We start from the raw sequence: 17,644 nt of genomic DNA on the forward strand, positions 1-17,644 counted from the left end.
TGCAGGAAGCAGTGGAGAAAGAAACAATGGCTCTTATCAGTGGATATTTTAGGGTCCAGAAAACATGTGAAATATCTTGGAAACATTTCCTGTTTACATAAAGCTGTGCTATGTAAATGCAGAGGTCCACTATTTATCCCCAAGAGAGGGGGTGACCATTGATGGCTCCTGCCTGCATTAACGGATGGAGAGGGGGGAGCCTGAAGAAAACTGCCTGAAGAAACCTGCAATGTTTCACTTGCTACCCCTCTGGCTGAATTGTCCTCAAGTGATTTCACTTAGGCAACTTGAAAGCAGACAAATGTTTTCTTTGAGAAACAGCCTATGGAAGACTGATGGAGCCAGCAGCTGCCAAGTATCTGACAAATGGGCGGGGGGGGGGGGGAGAGCAGGGAAGGGTTATCTGGCAGGAGCTCTTCCTGCCCAAGAGAGAGCTTGGCCTTCCTCATCCACACTGGCAGTTGCAGCATGCTGGCCTCTGCAGGTATTTGTCATTCTTTCATGCTATTGCTTGGGACACACATACGCACACACTGGGAGTCCCCTTGCCATAGCATTTTACCCACTTTTGGAAGCCACCCGTCAGAATGCAAGGACTTAATTGTAGAGCCGGAGTCTCCCAGCCTGTCTACCACTAACAAGGAGAAGCTTGAAGGAGCCTGGAGATTTTGAATTGTTGGAAGACGGTTGACTCAACCTCCTTGCCTAAGAGGAGTAAAAAGAGCAGGGGCTGATTTTGAATGAAGGTTTGAACAGCCACAATCATGTGAAAGCCTCCCAACGCAGCACCATCAAATTTGACCCACTTTAACAGAAAGGTTGCTCCCAACTCTGCTAACATAATTAAGTCACATTACTTTTCCTGGTCACCCAAAAGTTCCCTCGGAGTCTAGTTTTTCTGCTGCTCTTAGCTGAAAATGGGTGTATTCCCCCACACACCCTGCCACATGATGATGATTTTGGCTGTCTTTGGTTCTGAGGATTTCACTAAATAGCTGATAGTTAAGTTAGCAAAAACTCCTATTGCAAGTCATTCCCGATGGTGGCTGGTGCCCCCACCCTCAGGCTCCCATTCCCTACTTGCTCCTGCTCCAACTCTTCCCAGCAAACCACACCAGCTACTTCTCATCAGAGTGGGGAGAAATGGCTGGTCCAAAGCCAAAAAGCAAGCCCATGGCAACTGGAAAAAAGAAAACCCTTGGCCACAATCAGTCCATGACTTCTTGTTACTTCCCTAGTACAGCTTGGTACCTAAGACTTAAACAAAAGACAGTTATGAGTCTGTGGCTTTCTGATGCAGTGCCAGAAAAAGGACTCCTAGGCCTTAAGCAGTTGTGCAAAAAAGTTGCAGATTGATGTCGGTGCTGGATGTTTACAGAGGAGCTGCAGCTTGGGTGAGAGAAAATCAGAATCACTTTGGGAAGAAATCCTTGAAAGAACATTCTGCTCTGTCCCAAAAGACTCCCCCTGCCCCCTCTACACGCACCCCCCCTGCCCAACCCTCTAGCTTCTTTCCAGGCCCACACTGGGAATTAAAAACCCCACAAGACACCTCATAGACTGCTCTCGTGCCTCTAACATGCAGCAGCCAGCGAGGCAACTTTACCTGTGCTGCTGCCCACAGTTCAGGAAAGAGAGCAGAGGAACCCTCACCCTTGCTGCAAAATCTTTCTCTGGCTCTGAAACCAGGAGGATTGGGAGCGGAAGAGAACTTGCAGAAATACTGTCTCATTGCTCTCAACACTGATGGCCCACTTTGCTGCCTCCAGGGCATGTGTAGTCGTCTGTCAATCAATCGGGTCAGGGGCCAACCGTCTTCTTGGCAGGCAGCCATAACTGGCTTCTAGGGCAGGGCTTTGTAGGAAGATTTCTGCAGGCAAGGAAGGAGGAAGTGAAGCAGTGTGGAAGCAGCTTTATCTGGAGGATGTGTTGAGTGGAGGGGGGGGGAATAAGGAGCTGCTACCACCTGCTAGGCCCAAGTCCCATTGTGCCAGGGAGGAGCTGCCTGCTGCTCCCCCTTGCAGTCAGGTGGACAAACCAAAGGCAATGGGACAGGAACAAACAGCAGCTTCTGCCACCACCTACCTGCCCGCCCCTCTCAGCAGCGCAAGAGGTGGGAATCAGTGGCCACCACTTCAAGGGGTGGGAGGCTGATGGTGCCGCAAGACAGAGGGCGGGCCATGGGGGTTGCTGCTCCAGCATCTCTGGGGCAGTGAACTGGGTTAGGTTTCGGGGCCTTGGCAGCTGTCGCAGAATGCCAACCCTGTCAGAAGTTTTATCTCCTGACGCTTCTGCTTGTTTCAAGTCTACTGTACTTCGTTTCAGTAGTACAACCCAGCTTTTTTAAACACATCAAAACTCTTCCTCTTTGCATTGTGAACCTCAGTGGTGATTTCTCCTCCTTGCTTTGCATTGGCGATTCTGCAGGGCTACTAGTGGGGGGGGGGGAGAGCTGAGCCAGGCCAAGGAGTTCAAAGCATCTTACTAGATCACAAAAGAACACAAAATTGTCTTAGCAACCCTTGCCAGCTGGTGCCCTCCAGATGCCTGGTGCTGAGAGCTGCCAGGCCATCCTATCCTGAGGGTGCCAGGTCACAGAAGGCTGTGTCGAAGCAAATGTTTCCTATCATTGTAGCCCTGCTTTTGGAGGACACCATGAACAGGATTGTTTCAGTTCATTAACCAGTGAACAACAGTGCTGGGAGGGGGAAGGACAGATGTGAGAACTCCTCCCAGTTTTCTTGTATGCCTAGCAGATTTTTAAAAAGTTGCCTAGTTGTTTCCATGTTCAAGCCTCTCCTCAAATACTTTCCAGTCTCCCTCCCCTCCGCCTCTGGCTCAGTCATCTCTTCCCTCTCAGGCTCCCTGCGCCTGCCCTGTGGAGCCAGCCGCTCCCTGCCTGGTTATCTGCTTCCATCCGCAGCACAGGCCCTCTTCCTCCTCCCACCCCAGGTTGCACTCCGCCACAAAGGCATGGAAAAGCCACAAGCTGGGAAGATTTAATTAGACGACTTTCCACTGCAGCCGGTGGTGGTAGCAGCATTGTTCTGCCGAGAGATTAGCTTACTAAAGACAGATCCACCCACTCAGTTCAAAAGTGTCAGCAGTTTTCCCTGGCACATTTCTGAACGGGCATTTCTGAAGCAAGTGATCAATTCCTGTCTTGTTTTGAGGTCTTGAGGATCTGTTCTGCCTTTGCCAATAGGAGCCAAAACAGCAGACTGTTTTGTGAAAAAACTTTTCGTGAAAAAATATTCCCACTTCCTTTGCATCCCAAGTTTGAAGCGGGGAATGGGGGGAACCTTCCCAGATAGGCGTCCCCTGCCAATGGCAGTGAGCGGGGCCATCTCTTTTCACGTTAACAATCTCCACGTCTCCCCAGCAACCCGCATGCACCAGGGTTCAGGACACACACAAGCCTCGTTCAAAGGCAGGCACACCCTACTGATGGTGAAGACTTCTGCACTGCTATCACTCAGAAGAGCTTCCAGAGGAGAGACCACGCCCGAGAAACAGCTGGAACCGTTTCAGCAGAATCTGCGTCCTCTGCAGTGCCCCCTTGTGGCTCAGAGACAACAGCAACAACAACAATTGGGAGGCAGAGTAACTATCAGAGTTAACATTTATTTTAATATTTCTTCTTTAAACCATTTGCGATTCACCTCAAGGGCTTCAAGACAAGTTACCATCTAAAATAAAATAGTATAGAAGCACAATACAAACTAAGCAGGGAAGACAAATAGCAGCAGCCGCAAAATACAGCAAAAAACAGGTGAGGGGGGTTGGGGGAAATACAGTTGTTACTTGGTACCTAAAACATGATTAAAAAAAAAAAAGTTGATGCACTTGAAAGTGTATCACAACAGCAAGGCACCAGCACAGAAAACACCCTGTCCCAAATCACCACCTGCCTGACCCGTGACAGTGAGGTGCCAGGAGCTGGACCTTAAGACACTGGTCTCCAGGAACCGGCAGGCTCATATGGGAGGAAGCAGAGCGCTCCTTCAGGTACCCTTTAAGGAACCGGGCTTTAAAAAACAGTAGGAGAAGCACCTTGAACTGCACCCAGAAACCAACAGCAACCCAGTGGTAGCCTTGCAAGTATTGCCGATACATATTCAGTAGCTTGGACATTCTTCCACAGTTCTTGGATGTTATCAGCTCCAGATGTGGCCAAGTAATTACTCAAGAGGAGATGCACGCTGGATGGAATCAAAGCGGATGGAAAGTCTTTCCTACCACTTGGGTGTCAACACCAGGACTAGATTTAATGGCAGATTTAACTGTGAACCAGTTTGGTATGGAGAAGTGTGACCCCTCGGCCACAAGACTCTTTGGCACAGTGAAAGGATGGAACACCTGACTGCCAAACAATTTCCGGGGTGAATCTCTCTCTCACACAAAAATGATGTCATGATACAATGACACAAATACGATGCTTATCCTAAATTCACTCAGCAAAGAACAAAGGAAGTGGATGGCCAGGATGATTAAAAGAGGAGAAAATGAAATTCCACTGAGGAAGCTGCCTTATGCCCCTGGTCCATCTAGCTTAGTACTGTTTGCACCGCCTGGCAGTGGTTCTCTAGGGTTTCAGACTCTCCCAGCCCTACCTGCAGATTGAACCAGCAGCCTTCTGCATGCAAGGCAGGTGCTCCGAGCTATGGCCCTTCCTGAAGAGGGTCCTTTCCCAGGCTGCGACAGAGCTCTCAAACAGAAAGATTAAAACAAAAAATATGTCCGTCACAGCAATGACCCCAGACAGTATCTCGAGGGTGTTTACCGAAAAGACAATAAAAAACCTCTCTCAATATATCTTCACGCATGTAACAAAGTGACATACAGAAAAGCACCTGCCACCACTGGCTCCCAAGGAAGTTCCTGTCCCAGCTAGAATGCCAAGGCTCAAGCGAAGAGTCAGCCTCTTACAGACAGGGTGCCCGTCTTGTGGGCCAATTTACATAAGAATCCTGCTGTCCATCTGCCACAATTTAACTTTAAATCCATTAGGCAGTGACTGAAGCTCACCTGCTAACAGGCACGGGGAAATCTGCCCCATTCAAAAACCTCCCATACTTACACTTGGTCTGAGTCTAGAAGAGAGCAAGATGGCCACCTTCTCAGAAACAGAAACTGCATTGGGAGAAACGGAAACTAGTCCAGATGCAACAGGAGTAATTAAGACAAGACAAATTGAAAGTGCTTGTACATAAGGATTTTGGTGGGTGCATCTGCCTTATCTCAGAGTTCAAAGGCTGCCCACCATGATAACACCCACCACTCATTATTTCAGCCCAGGTTTCTCCTATTGGCAGTTTGGTACCTTTTCTCCATGGAAAACCTTTGAGTCACAGGAGCAGTTGACAAGTGCCCAGAGGGCAGGGGCATCCATATTTCTCTCCCTCCCTTGTGAGTGCAAAGGATTGGCATGAGCAGCAAAGGGAATCCCTGCAGCGGCCAAGTCATATCCACACACAACATGCTGCCAACAGCAGCAGCCTCCACATCACTTGCATGCAGAGGAGAACTAGCTGGCTTTGCTTTATGAACTTGGGCATCCTGACAGGGGCCTTGAGTGCTGAGTGGAGCCAGAAACTGCAGAACCATGGGCTGAAGGAGAAAGGCCAGTTCCACAGAAATTGTGCAAAGGTGCAGGAAATCCGCATCCAGATGAGGACTGGCCCCAGGAAGGTGCCAGCAAGGCTGTGTTACTGCGGAGCTTGCTCCAGAAGGGGAAGGGGGAGATAACACCTGCCCCTGTTCTTTCCTGACCTTTGGCCATGCTGGCTGTGGCTGACGGGAGTTGGGGGGCCAACATCATCTGGACGGCACCACATTGGCTTCCCCTCAAAATAACCCCAGGTGGAATCACCAGCATGGCTGGGGTTTTTTATGCGACAGGCCATCAAGAACTCCCACATTCCAAGCAAAAGTCAGCTGGTTGGTTGGTTGGGTGTAGATTTACCTCCAGAATTTCAAGCACTGAACTCTTGGAGATTAAAACTACCACAGGAAGTGGGGCAGCTGGAAGTAAAGATAACAGAAGCCATGAGCTGCTCAAGTCCCGCCCTCTTCACTGCTCTGTCAGGACTGCTCATTTCCAACCAACCAAAATGTCACAACTGACGGCATACTCTCTTCGTCTACGATAGAAAGTGTATTTCAGCTCCCAAGTAAATTCTAAGTGCATTTCATAAAAATAGGGAGCTGAATCCTGGAATGCTGGTTTTTAAAAAACAGGACCAACCATCGACTACTTAATATTGCAGTGTATTGCCTGGGCCCTAAAATAACCCCTAGGAAAAGGAAGCAGCAGCAGGCCTCAGGAATAAGTGCCCCCTGCCCTGCGCTAGGCCACTGGAAGGTGGATCCTCTTGGGAAAGCTACAACTAGTCAAGGTTCTTTAGTTGCTGAAGGTAGGCACAGCCTTGTTCCAGCTTCCTGGGACAGCAATAGAACTATTTATTTCCTAGGAAACGATGCTCTGGGCTGCTCAAACTCACATGCCCACCTGTGTTTCTAGCCTCCTTCAGAGAGAGGCCTGTTTCTAAGGCAGAGGAAGGAGGTTCCCTCCTCACAGACCCCGCTGCAGGGGCACGTGGCACAGTTCAAAAGTCACACGGTGGTTTCTCATCACAGAGCTGCTCCTGCATCCTGCTGACTCCATCCCAGGCCAGGTCCTTCTCTGCTAACATTCTCCTTGGCTGAATCTGAAAGGAGAGATCAGTCTTTGTTTTTTATTATTTATTACAGTTCTCTCCCACCTTTCCTCAGGGCTGCATATACGGTTCTCTTCCCCTCTCTATTTTGTCCTCACAAGAACCCTGTGAGGTAGGCTAGGTAATCCAAAGAGGAGAACCATTTCCCCAGGTGATTCCAGGAACATCGGGAAGAGCTCCCTGGGGGTTCTAGGAACCCAGGAAGCTGGCTTGTGCTGAGTCAGCCCATCAGCCCCATACCTGAAAGGGCTGGCTGATGCCAACCAGGGATTGCATTGTGTTGCTGTAATAACCCAGGAGAAACTCTCCTCCGGTTGCTGGAAGCTCCTCAGCACTGAGATAGACCTGGGGAAAATAAAGAAAAGGCAGTCAGCATTCAGCAAAACATCTGGAACGAAGCAGCCAGCAGTGATAACCTCAGGCTACAGTGATAACCTCACCTGCTTGGCATCCTCCTCCGAGGAAATCTCGTTGTCTTGCACCCAGGCGTACATCACATAGTCATTTGCATGCTTGAAGGTCACCTGCAAGGGGAGAGAGCTGCCTTGAGCACAACTTGGTTGTCAGGGGAGTGAACATGTGGCTGTCTAATATGTGAGAGCTATTTGCTCTGGTTAGCTAAGGAAATGGGCTGCAAACTCTGAACTGTTTCACACTTCAGTATTGCTGAGAGTGATACAAGGTTTTAGAAATGAGGAAATATGACAACAAAAGCAAGATTAAGCCAAGGCCACACAATGATTTATCACAAAGTTTGTAACCTTTTCTCTAAGGAAATTATGGCAACACATGTGGTATTTAGAGGGTTAGACAAGGACACAAGAACTGGCCTAAATAATCCAAAAGATTCCCAGACCAAAGACCAAGTCTCTCATCAGTCTCCTGGCTTCTGACAGCTTCCATCAAAATGAGAATTTTCAGGCGCAAGGAGGTTTGCCACTCACCAGCCTCCTCTTGTCTCTGAGCCTTGCCTTTGTTTCTGGGCCAGGGTCTGCAGCCTGTTCTTTCCCCCAAGGGAACCAGACCCTTTGCTCAGGTCACTCAGTGCCCTCCCACCCTGATACCTCGGCTTCACACAACCCACCACTGCCTCCTTTTAGTCATCCTTGGCTGCAGGGTGCCAAAAATCCTCCTGGAACTGTGGGCACTCTGGGCAGGAGGAAATCTCTGACACTGTCAGGAGGGACCAGGAGAACCTCTCCTTCACAAGGAGAAAATGGCACATGACCACAGCACACCTCACCCTCAAAGGAGCAGAGGAAATGGAAGACAGGCCATTGGTATGTTGGCTCTGTGCTGTCTCCAACAGGCATCTCCAACCTGCGGCCCTCCAGATGTTTTGGCCTACAACTCCCATGATCCCTAGCTAACAGGACCAGTGGTCAGGGATGATGGGAATTGTAGTCCAAAACATCTGGAGGGCCGAAGGTTGGGGATGCCTGGTCTACACTGCAACAGCTCTCCAGGGTTTCAGGCAGGGGTCTTTCCCGGTTCAAGAGGCCAGGAATTCAACTGAGGACTCTTCTGCATGTCTCTGCTGTTGAGCTACTATCCTTCCCCCCTCAGTACACATCTGTGGCAATGTCACCTTGTAGAGACCAATCCAATCCCAGGCACTGCTTGGGAATTCAGGAGCTGTGGAGTAGCGGACGGTGGCATCTTGCTCAGCATCCCAGTTGCCCACAGGATGCAGCCTGACCAGTGGGACAGGGGGCAGAGGCTTCATCTGGAAGAAAGGAAAGAAGTTGTATCTCATAGCCACCCATTCAACAGAAGTCAAAAGCCGCTCTTCATGCTCCCAACTCTGAAAATGTTAATAATCCTCAAGTGCTGCCACTTAAAGGTAAAGGGACCCCTGACTGTTAGGTCCAGTCGCGGACCACTCTGGGGTTGTGGCGCTCATCTCGCTTTATTGGCCGAGGGAGCCGGCGTACAACTTCCGGGTCATGTGGCCAGCATGATTAAGCCGGTTCTGGTGAACCAGAGCAGCGCACGGAAACGCCGTTTACCTTCCCGCCGGAGCGGTACCTATTTATCTACTTGCACTGGTGTGCTTTCGGACTGCTAGGTTGGCAGGAGCAGGGACTGAGCAACGGGAGCTCACCCCGTCGTGGGGATTCGAACCGGCGACCTTCTGATTGCAAGTCCTAGGCTCTGTGGTTTAACCCACAGTGCCACCCGCGTCCCGTGCTGCCACTTAAGCTATCCTAAAAAGGTTGTAGAGTGACCCTCAAAAAAAAAATTGGGGGGTGCGGCAGCTTCACAGGAGACCTTCCCAAATCAGTAGACTGATGCAGTTACAGTTTGCAAGCACTTACACAAGAGAAGAGTTTAAACGGGCCTGGAAATCAAAGGCAGAGTCAATCCTGTTTATCTCCTTAGGGTGCAAGGGCTCTCTCTCCACCAACCATAAGATGGTTCGTGATCTGTCTTTGAGACACAGAGCAGGACTGCAAAGCGTCCATCAGAAAAGACACCTTTGGTAGCTGGAAAGCTTGCAAAGCCTTCCCAGGACTTCTGTAGCTGGGCTTCATCTGCCCAGCCACTTCTCTGATGGAAGGGACCGGAGTCGTGGCCAGGTTCCCTTTTCCAAGAGCCAATTCTGCACTCAGGGAGAGGAGAACATTACCTCAAGTACAAAGGTCCCGGTGACAGGTTTGTGGTCGCTGATGCCGTAACTCATGTGGCTGATGTAGCTGTGCAGGGACACAGAAATTGCCTCCTCTTCTGGCATCTCTCCTGCCTCTGAGGCCAACTGCAAAAGGTGCTTCACCCTCCAGAGGATCCGGTCCGTCCACGCAGGCTTCCGCTTCTTCCCACTGCAAAAGGGGAGGCAGTGAGAACACACCAACGAAGCAAAGCTGCTATCCATGGTGGCAGCAGCAGAGGCATTATGGGGACAAAGCAAACCAGTGCATACACTGCCCCCCACCCCCTTCATTTTATAGCTCAATCAAACGACGTCTATCTGTACGTTAGCAGATCTAAAAGAAAGGCAGACGAAGAAGAAGGGAGGTTAATCAACTTCGTATCAGAAAACAACACGAACTAGCAGCAACCAAGTGTTAACCAGGCTGCATCAGCTGGAGGCAGCTTTACATTTACAGTGGCCCACGTCAAGTGCTCAGGAGAGGTTTGCCCACATTGAAGTTTGTGCCAGCTGCATTTCTGGCCCTGATCCTGGGTAGTTTTTCAAAAGCTCTGCTGTCTCTTCAGAGACAAATACAGCCTGGGCTGCCTGGTCATTCGCAGAGAACTCAGAGCATGAGGCTTTTAATCTCAGGGTCATGGATTCGAGCCCCACTTTGGGCAACGGATTCCTGCACTGCAAGGGGGTGGGCTAGATGGCCCTTCAGATCCCTTCCAACTCTATAATTCTACAATAGAAAGATGTGGGAAGAAGACAGTTTGCTCGGCAGCACTAAACTCTTATTGCCACCGGAGTTACCAGTAGCTTAAGATCTGACCTGTTCACTCCATTCCCCACCTGGGTCTCTTTGAAGGGATGAAGCTACCCAAGGGGCAGCTGAGCAACCTACGAATCCCGTTTTAAGCTGCTGAGCTGACTAAATAGCAGCCAGCAGAGCCCTTTTGTGCCTTGTGGAAGCAAGTGCAGCAGAAGCACTTCCTATCCTGACTTCTGAGGAGCCCCAGCAGGCAGGCGAGAAAGCAAACCTAGTGAGCCAACAAAATTGAATCCACAAGGGCTATCATGCTGGAGAACAGCTGCTTCCTTCATCCCCATCGGTCACTGTGGGGGAAACTCTCCGTTGCACCCAGGTGCAAGAGGCTCTTTTTTATTTCAGGTCCATCACGCCAATTAGCAGGTTAGGATCAAGCCTCCAGCAGCTGGAGAGAATAGAGCAGCAACAGTTTGAAATGCTAATAGTCTAATAGTCTAAAATGCTGAAGATTTGGAAAGGAGGGCATCAAAATCTCCTTACTTAAACCAAAAGAGCGTCTTCTGCCCCCTGAAATAGAAACAGACATTAGTGCAAAAATCCCAAACACCAATTCCGCTGGAGCTCTTTTGGAGGACTGGGCCAAGACACTGATGAAGCTCTCTCCTTCCCCAAACTAGCTCCCACTTTCTTCTGCTTATTCACCTTCACCAGCCTGGTCATACATCCAAGACATGTGTGTTGTGGGGGGTAACCAGCATTTACCTGGTGTCATAGTCATTTGAGTACAGGTCAAACTTGTAGGTGGGTTTGAACTTCAGGGGCCCCTCCATGAATTCTTGAAGAATGGGTTCCTTCTTCTTAGCGATGTTAAGCTGCATAAATAAAAAGAAAGGAATAACAGAAACGCAAAGCAGCAACCAGGCCCAACTAAAAGAATCCTACATAGGAGAAGTTCTGCAGCCTCCTCTTCGAGGCTTCTTTCTTTCTTTCTTTCTTTGGGAAAGGAGATCCACATGAAGGTCATTTTACTCCACAGAAATCGATACGGAATGGGACAGGCAAATTTCACAACTTCCCAGGAGGAAATTTAGAGCCAATTGTGAAATAGATATGGACCAGGAATAAGGCAAAAAATTATGGGAACAAAATGTAAATATCCACAGATTTGTTGCCAAGTGACATTTGGGGGGGGGTGGTGGTGGAATCAGCAGGAGAAATTGTAGGGTCTTCCATCAGGGGAAGCCAGAAGAGAGAAGAAAGCGGAAGATCCTGGTGGCGGCACCTGCACAGGAATGACGAGAACAGAACTTGGAGGTAGTACCTGGTCCTTTTCCCACAAAAGGCTGAATCGGCTGTTATTGATCGATTCTCGAATGAAATGCAGGCCGTAATCTTCAATCCGGAAGTTCAAGTCACCAAACCAGAAGAGAACGCTTCACAGAGGAGAAACGAGAAATAACTGCTTAAGAAAAAACAGGAGAAAGCTGCAAGGCAGACATCAGACGTAGCAGATTCATCCCCACATATCATCTCAGGAGCACATTTACTCTGTAGCTCTCCATTATCTTTCACCACTGTGCAAAGTTATCTGTCCTCTTGCTCGCTTTGGACTGCATGGCTTTTTCCCATTAGAAAGCATCACTTAGTCTTGAAAGTGACACAACGGGAGGCGGGGGGGGGGGGCGGAGTCAGGCTCACTACTTACAGTGGCTCCCAAAAGAGCTGCCAGAACAATGCTCAAAATGGTCCTCCCTCTCTGGTCCAGGCACCTTACCTCCCTCCCTTCGCAGAACCAGGTGCTTTTTCGCAGAACCAGGTGATTTTTGTTCCCTTGAACGGGCTTCTGTGGAGCTCTGAATAAACCCTAAACTACAAAACTCCACAACCGCTATCTCTTTTTAGGAGCTGGGCAAAAAAAATTGTTATTTACCTGGGAATTTGGAGTGCCAATTAAGTTTGTGGCCTTCTGCTCAGCTTTTTATTAGGATAAGTTGAATTGAATCCACATTTTATGGGTGAGCATTTTAGATTGTTTTTAATGTTCATTTTTGTAAACCACTTTGAGTTGCTTTTGTGGAAACAGCAACAAATTAATCACCACCACCACCTTCATGAAATAACCCTCTTCCGGATGCTCTCACTTTGGGTTCAAAGCTATCAGAGGGGCTCCCTAAACTAAATGGACAATGACCTATGTAGCAGAGGCCAAGCCAAGCTGGATCCTCTTTTCCTAGAAGCAAGCCAGCAGGGCAGCCTCGACCAGATTCAGTTGCCACTCACTCGTGATCCAGGACGTTGGGAATCTTTTCGCCTTCAAACTGCTGCATCTCCAAGATGCGCTCAAAGTCATCCAGCCGCTGTCCTGCGTTCTCCATGTGGGCTGGCAGGTGGCAGTTCAGGAAACAGATGGTATGTCCATAGACAGACATGCGAGTGGTGACACCCCCCTTGTTTCCCTACAAGACATAAGAAGCCAAGGCACCGACGGATCAGGTCCCCCAGATCACACAACAACAGCGCTTGAGGCTGTTTTGGGACTTGTTTCCATTGAACTTGTTTCCATTTACGGGTACATTTCAGAAGCAACACCTACCATTCATAAATATCAAACACAGTGCTATTTTTCTAGAAAAAGAGGTGTCGGAACTTATCAGGAATACCTCCTTTGTTCTCTTATAATGGCAACGGCGCCCACCTGAGATGTGTCGGAACTGAGTTCCGGTGAGTTTCAGCTAAAAAAAGCCCTGGTCAATCCCAAATTTATTTGAAGACAAGAAAGGGACTGGAATCCTCAAGACAACGGAGAAGTAAGCCACCATGAGTGTTAGATAGGTAGCCAGGAATCAGACTGTTCTTTGGGTACAGAACCGAGGAGCAAATTTGCTAGCACCAGGGATGGCAGCACTTTTTGCTCTGATGTGGTCCAATCCTGCATCATCATACAGATTAATCTCTGTAGCCCTTGACAAGTTTATAACTTCAGACAAAATGTTTCAAAACTTTACTAAAAGGAGTAAAATTCTATACGTTCTTTTATTCCTCACTGAAGCCATTGCTGGCAACATGCAGAAGCCAAGACTAAGTTGCAATTTGAAAAAGCCATTAAAAGGTCTGGAAAACACGGTGAGCTGCTTACCCAATATCCGTAGAGACCCGTGCGAGTGAACTGGCTCTGAATGTCCCGTATGAAGGGGACGTGAGGCTGCTTTGCAAAGACCAGGAGGAGGAGGCCCTGCATGCGTATGGAAGATACCTGCGAGCGGAAGAGTTTTTTAAAAACAAACACTAGCGACCCCCCAGAAAAGGTTAGGTTGCCCCAGGAAATCCCAGGCCTGGGAAGGGAGTCCAAACACTGCTCAGTTGGCTAAAGAAAGGGGATTGCATCTCCCCTGAGGGCCAAGGAAAGCTTCTGCTTCCTCCATTCTTGATGGAATTTGAGATAAATGGAAGTCAGGCAGTACCAAGAATCTCTTCCTGCCCAGCCCTGATAAAGGCACTGGGAAGCATCTGACCAAAGCCAGTGCAATGCTCAACAGAACTCTGGCCGTGGAGTAGTGTCTGAGGACCAAACACAGGAAACATCAAAATTGTAGCCTTGTCTTATTTAATTTAATGCGCAGCCACTGCAATTCTAGGTGGTTGGTAGGCCTTTTGGAATCAAACCAGACTAGAACATTCTTGAAATCAAAAGAACATAAGAAGGTCCTTCAGCAACTGGATTGGGCCAAAGGGGTCCTCTAGCCCACTGCCCTGTTTCCCATAGTGGCCAACCTGCTCCCCATGAGCAGGACCTGAAAACAGCAGAAATACTCTCCACACTTGTAATTCACCGTATTCAGAGGCACTTGTTGTCTCCAGACCAGTGGAGGGAGCACAGAGCCACTGTGACTACATTACTTCTTGCATCAGAGACAATTCTAGAACACTTAATTCCAAAAGCCAGCCTTGAATGGTTTCTGCTTTGGCGAGTCCCTGGGAGGAGCAGGTAGTCACTGAGAATGCCTCCCCAACGTGCCCTTCCTATGCTGAATGCAAACTCTGGAACACTTGCAGCAGATCTATGACTGTCTCCTGGTCAGGAAGGAGGCAGGGCCACGCCCAAATGACAGGACACCTCACACGAGAGAATATTCATCAGGAGAATGTAAGCCAGAGACCACCAATAGACAAATCAACATGATTACCTTGACATAGCGCAGAGGAGAAAGAACATTCATGAAGAAAATACTCCAAGGATCATCAAAGGCCATGTCGGATAGGAAATTCACAATCTTGGAGTTCACCTCCTGTAAACTGAACACTCCAGGGTTAACCCAGGTAATCTTACATCTCATTTTGACAAAAAGTACCCAGACCTATTGGGAAACACTAAGAGCAGGAGCGGCTGCTGTCCAATAAAATGTTTGTTCATCTTTTAACCCATCGCTTGCATCCACATGAAAGCAGAGGAAGGGAGGGTGCATCACTACACGGTGGCACAATTCTGGATACCATCTTAGCACACTGAGTACTGACTACTCAGTGAAATCACACACCAAGAGCATTCTTTCTTGAAGTCCACACAATCCTGAATGGCTGCCCCTTTTCTTGAATGAGATCTCTCACCTGTGCCACATTCCCCTACGTCCAGAGACCTGCAGAGACCTTCTGCAAAAGATCTCAAGAAGCACCATGCTCGTGAAGGCCGCCCCCTCGCTTCTGCAGATGGCATGACCAGGATGATATCCCCAAGAAGAGCCCCAGTTCTAGTTCCCAAAATACCTACCCAATGACATACATGTCCATTTCCTGGTCTTGCAAGTTGAGCTGCAGCAAAGAGGTGACATCAGGAGGGGGAGAAGCTGTGCCCACGTTCCAAGTCACCAAGTGCAACCTTCAGAGACAGACAAAAGGCAGTGCAGCTGAAGTACAAACAGGTGGGGACAGGCTCCTGTCCGGCACAGCTACCTCGTCATCCCATTAATCTCTCCCCTCCTCGTGCCTTATTATCTGTAATCCTGCCCTAAAAACACCAAAGCCCCGCTGGAGAGAGCCTGTCTGCCTGGGAAGGGCACCTGATCCCTAGAAGCTTCTGCTTCTGCATCTTCCCACAGATCAGAAAAGCCTCGTCGATGGTGCGTGAGACTTCCTCGTGGATCTCGTCATCGGAGCTGACGTCCTCCACGCAAGCCATGAGCTGTGCCACTCGCTGCCGCAGCTGCAGCCGCCCGCTGGAGCCCGTGCTGCTCACACTGGCCGAGCGGCTGCGCAAGGCAGAGGGGGTGCCCTCCAGGTCCAGCAAGGAGACGGAGAGCAAGTCCTGGAGCGGCTCTTCAGGCTGCAAAGATGCCATGGGGCCAGAAGGAGAGGGGCATGCCCCACTCCCCACCCAAGGCGCCCCCCAGCCAGAGAAGGGTCAATGTAGGCAGAATTAAGCCTCGCTTCTGGCACAAGCTAAGCAAGGAAGCCGTCAACCGCACCAGAAGGCAACTCTGAGGCAGGAAGGGAGGTCCTTTCCTCTCCTTGCAAGCCCTCAAGGTGCACCCCCACACCCATGCCACGCGCCAAGATTTAATGCCCCTGGAGCCTGGAGAGTTATGAAAAGCTATTGTTAACTGAGGCCAATCACATGTTTCTGCCACTGTGTCATGGAGGTATAATCACTGGTTTTGAGGCACGTGCCCCACATGGAGGGATTGCCAAGCCAGGGACCAAATCTGACAAGTGACTTTTATTTCAGGAGGCTTTTATTAACACAGCTTCTGGCTAGGAAGGGGTTTGGGGGTTCAGAGGTGGCTGTTGGAGCTCAGCTTGTGGTCAGAGAAGTGTGGGGAAGGGAAAAGATATTTGGCCTGTTTCCCCACCCAAGTCAGCCCTCCAGAAGCGGGATGACAGGATGGGCACAGGATGTAGCCCAGAGACAGGTGGCCTTCCAAAGGCTGCCAGACTACAGCTCCCATCACCCCCGAGCACTGACTCCGCTGCTTGCTGGGAACTAGAGCCCAACATCAACTGGAGGTTCCCCGCAAATACAGGAGCTGCAAAGGCAGAAGGCGGATGTGCCGCGCAGGGCCGCGGTTAGGAAGACCCCCGTCCCGCGGGAGGAGGGAGAAGCGCCACCGGCAGGCAGCCCGGCATCCCCCGATCCTGGGCGTGTTCCCGGCCGCCTGCCTGCCTGCCTTTCCGCGGGCGCGCCTGATCACCGCCCCCGGAGGATGTGGCAAGTGGGGGCAGGAGAGCCCCTTTGGCGCAGCACCTGCTGAATAAGCGGCCCACCAAGGACTCAAATCCCAGCCGGTGCTTTGCAAGCCGAAATCGGCTTTCGCGCTTCCCGCGGCGATTAGCAGAACTCCCGCTCCGCATCCGGGGGCTTTGCTGTAAGAAGGAGCGCCTGTCGGCGGGCGGAGGCCGGTCACGGGGCCCCGAGATCCGTCGGGAGGGGTTGCTGCCTCCTCGCGGGAAACCCCAAGGGGGCGGAAGAGCCTCCGGGGAGCAGGAAGGCTCGGGCGCGCTCTGCACATGCCCAGGGACTCCCTTGACTCGGCCGGGGGCACGTGGGCCAAAGGGGGTTTTTCCCAAGACGGGTCCCCCGCGCGCCCCCCCCCCCGCGTCCTCACCTGAGATGCCGCGGTCCTTCCTCCGCCTCCATCGCGGCTGCCCGAGAAAGCAGAGGCGGGCGAGAGCGGAGGAAAGAGCTCGCTCCGCTCTTGTGACCGCTCCGGCCAATCGGGGCAGGGGACGAGGTCGGCGCGCCTCCTGATTGGCGGGGATGCCAAGAGGCCGCGTCGTTCTGAGCACGTGATGCAAACAACGGGGAGCGAACGCAGAGCTACCCAAAAAGGACAGAGTGTCCTCTCCCTTGCACTTCCGGGTAGAAACAAGAAGCTGGCCAGAGAAGTCAATGGGGTTTCGAGGGTCGCTGCGACCCTGGCGCCTGCTGCTCTTCATGATTTGAATTAATTTTATAATGAAATGATTTTAGAATGTATTATTTTATTGTTGTTAGCCGCCCCGAGCCCGGCTTCGGCTGGGGAGGGCGGGATATAAATAAAATTTATTTTTTTATTATTATTATTATTATTATTATTATTATTATTATTATTATTATTATTATTATTATTATTATTATGGGGCCTGACCCCAACCCGCAATATCCGCGCGAGGTTACCCTGCAAGGCTGTTGCAAGCGGCTCTCTCCGCTCTGCTGCAGCGATGGCCGGCGCAGTAAAATGAACGTATTTCTCGCAAAATAAAAACCTGCACTTCACGTGTCTGCGGCGTTTTGTGCGTGTGCTTCTTTTGCGGGGGGGGGGGGCGCTTGCCCTGCGCGGTCCGGGCTGCCCCTGTTTTCTGCGTGCTGCTCTCACAAGAGGGAGGAAGATTCAAACATGGTTTCTCAATGGGATCCAGGGAGTGGCCCATCCCGGCAGCAAAATGGTCCCCTCTGCTATTTCATATCTCCGGGGGAGCGCGGCCCCGACGGAGTCCCTTCGAGAGCGGGCCGTGACGTCCTGCAGCTGCCTTCCGGGTCGGCTTCGGGCC

General features: G+C 50.5%; 1 protein-coding gene across 3 annotated transcripts; it reads right to left on the reverse strand.

The window, feature by feature from the left end:
• Positions 1-3,604: 3,604 nt before the first annotated feature.
• INPP5K (inositol polyphosphate-5-phosphatase K) lies at positions 3,605-16,839 on the reverse strand. 3 transcript variants are annotated; one of them, XM_028707882.2, is made up of 13 exons: positions 16,720-16,839; positions 14,889-14,996; positions 14,308-14,416; positions 13,260-13,376; positions 12,404-12,579; positions 11,445-11,556; positions 10,886-10,995; positions 10,664-10,690; positions 9,349-9,538; positions 8,308-8,445; positions 7,160-7,243; positions 6,960-7,064; positions 3,605-6,710 (listed from the first exon to the last, which is right to left on the reverse strand). In XM_028707882.2, the coding sequence occupies exons 1-13, from the start codon at positions 16,749-16,751 to the stop codon at positions 6,609-6,611; spliced, it is 1,410 nt and encodes a 469-aa protein (XP_028563715.1). In that variant the 5' UTR covers positions 16,752-16,839; the 3' UTR covers positions 3,605-6,608. The 3 variants fall into 3 exon arrangements, with proteins under 3 accessions (XP_028563715.1, XP_028563713.2, XP_028563714.2); XM_028707880.2 differs by lacking the exon at positions 16,720-16,839 and adding an exon at positions 16,359-16,659; XM_028707881.2 differs by lacking the exons at positions 10,664-10,690; positions 16,720-16,839 and adding an exon at positions 16,359-16,657.
• Between the last annotated feature and the right edge of the window lie 805 nt (positions 16,840-17,644).

The sequence above is a fragment of the Podarcis muralis genome, chromosome 15 (assembly GCF_964188315.1).
Source record: "Podarcis muralis chromosome 15, rPodMur119.hap1.1, whole genome shotgun sequence".
In the NCBI taxonomy this organism is placed as follows: domain Eukaryota; kingdom Metazoa; phylum Chordata; class Lepidosauria; order Squamata; family Lacertidae; genus Podarcis; species Podarcis muralis.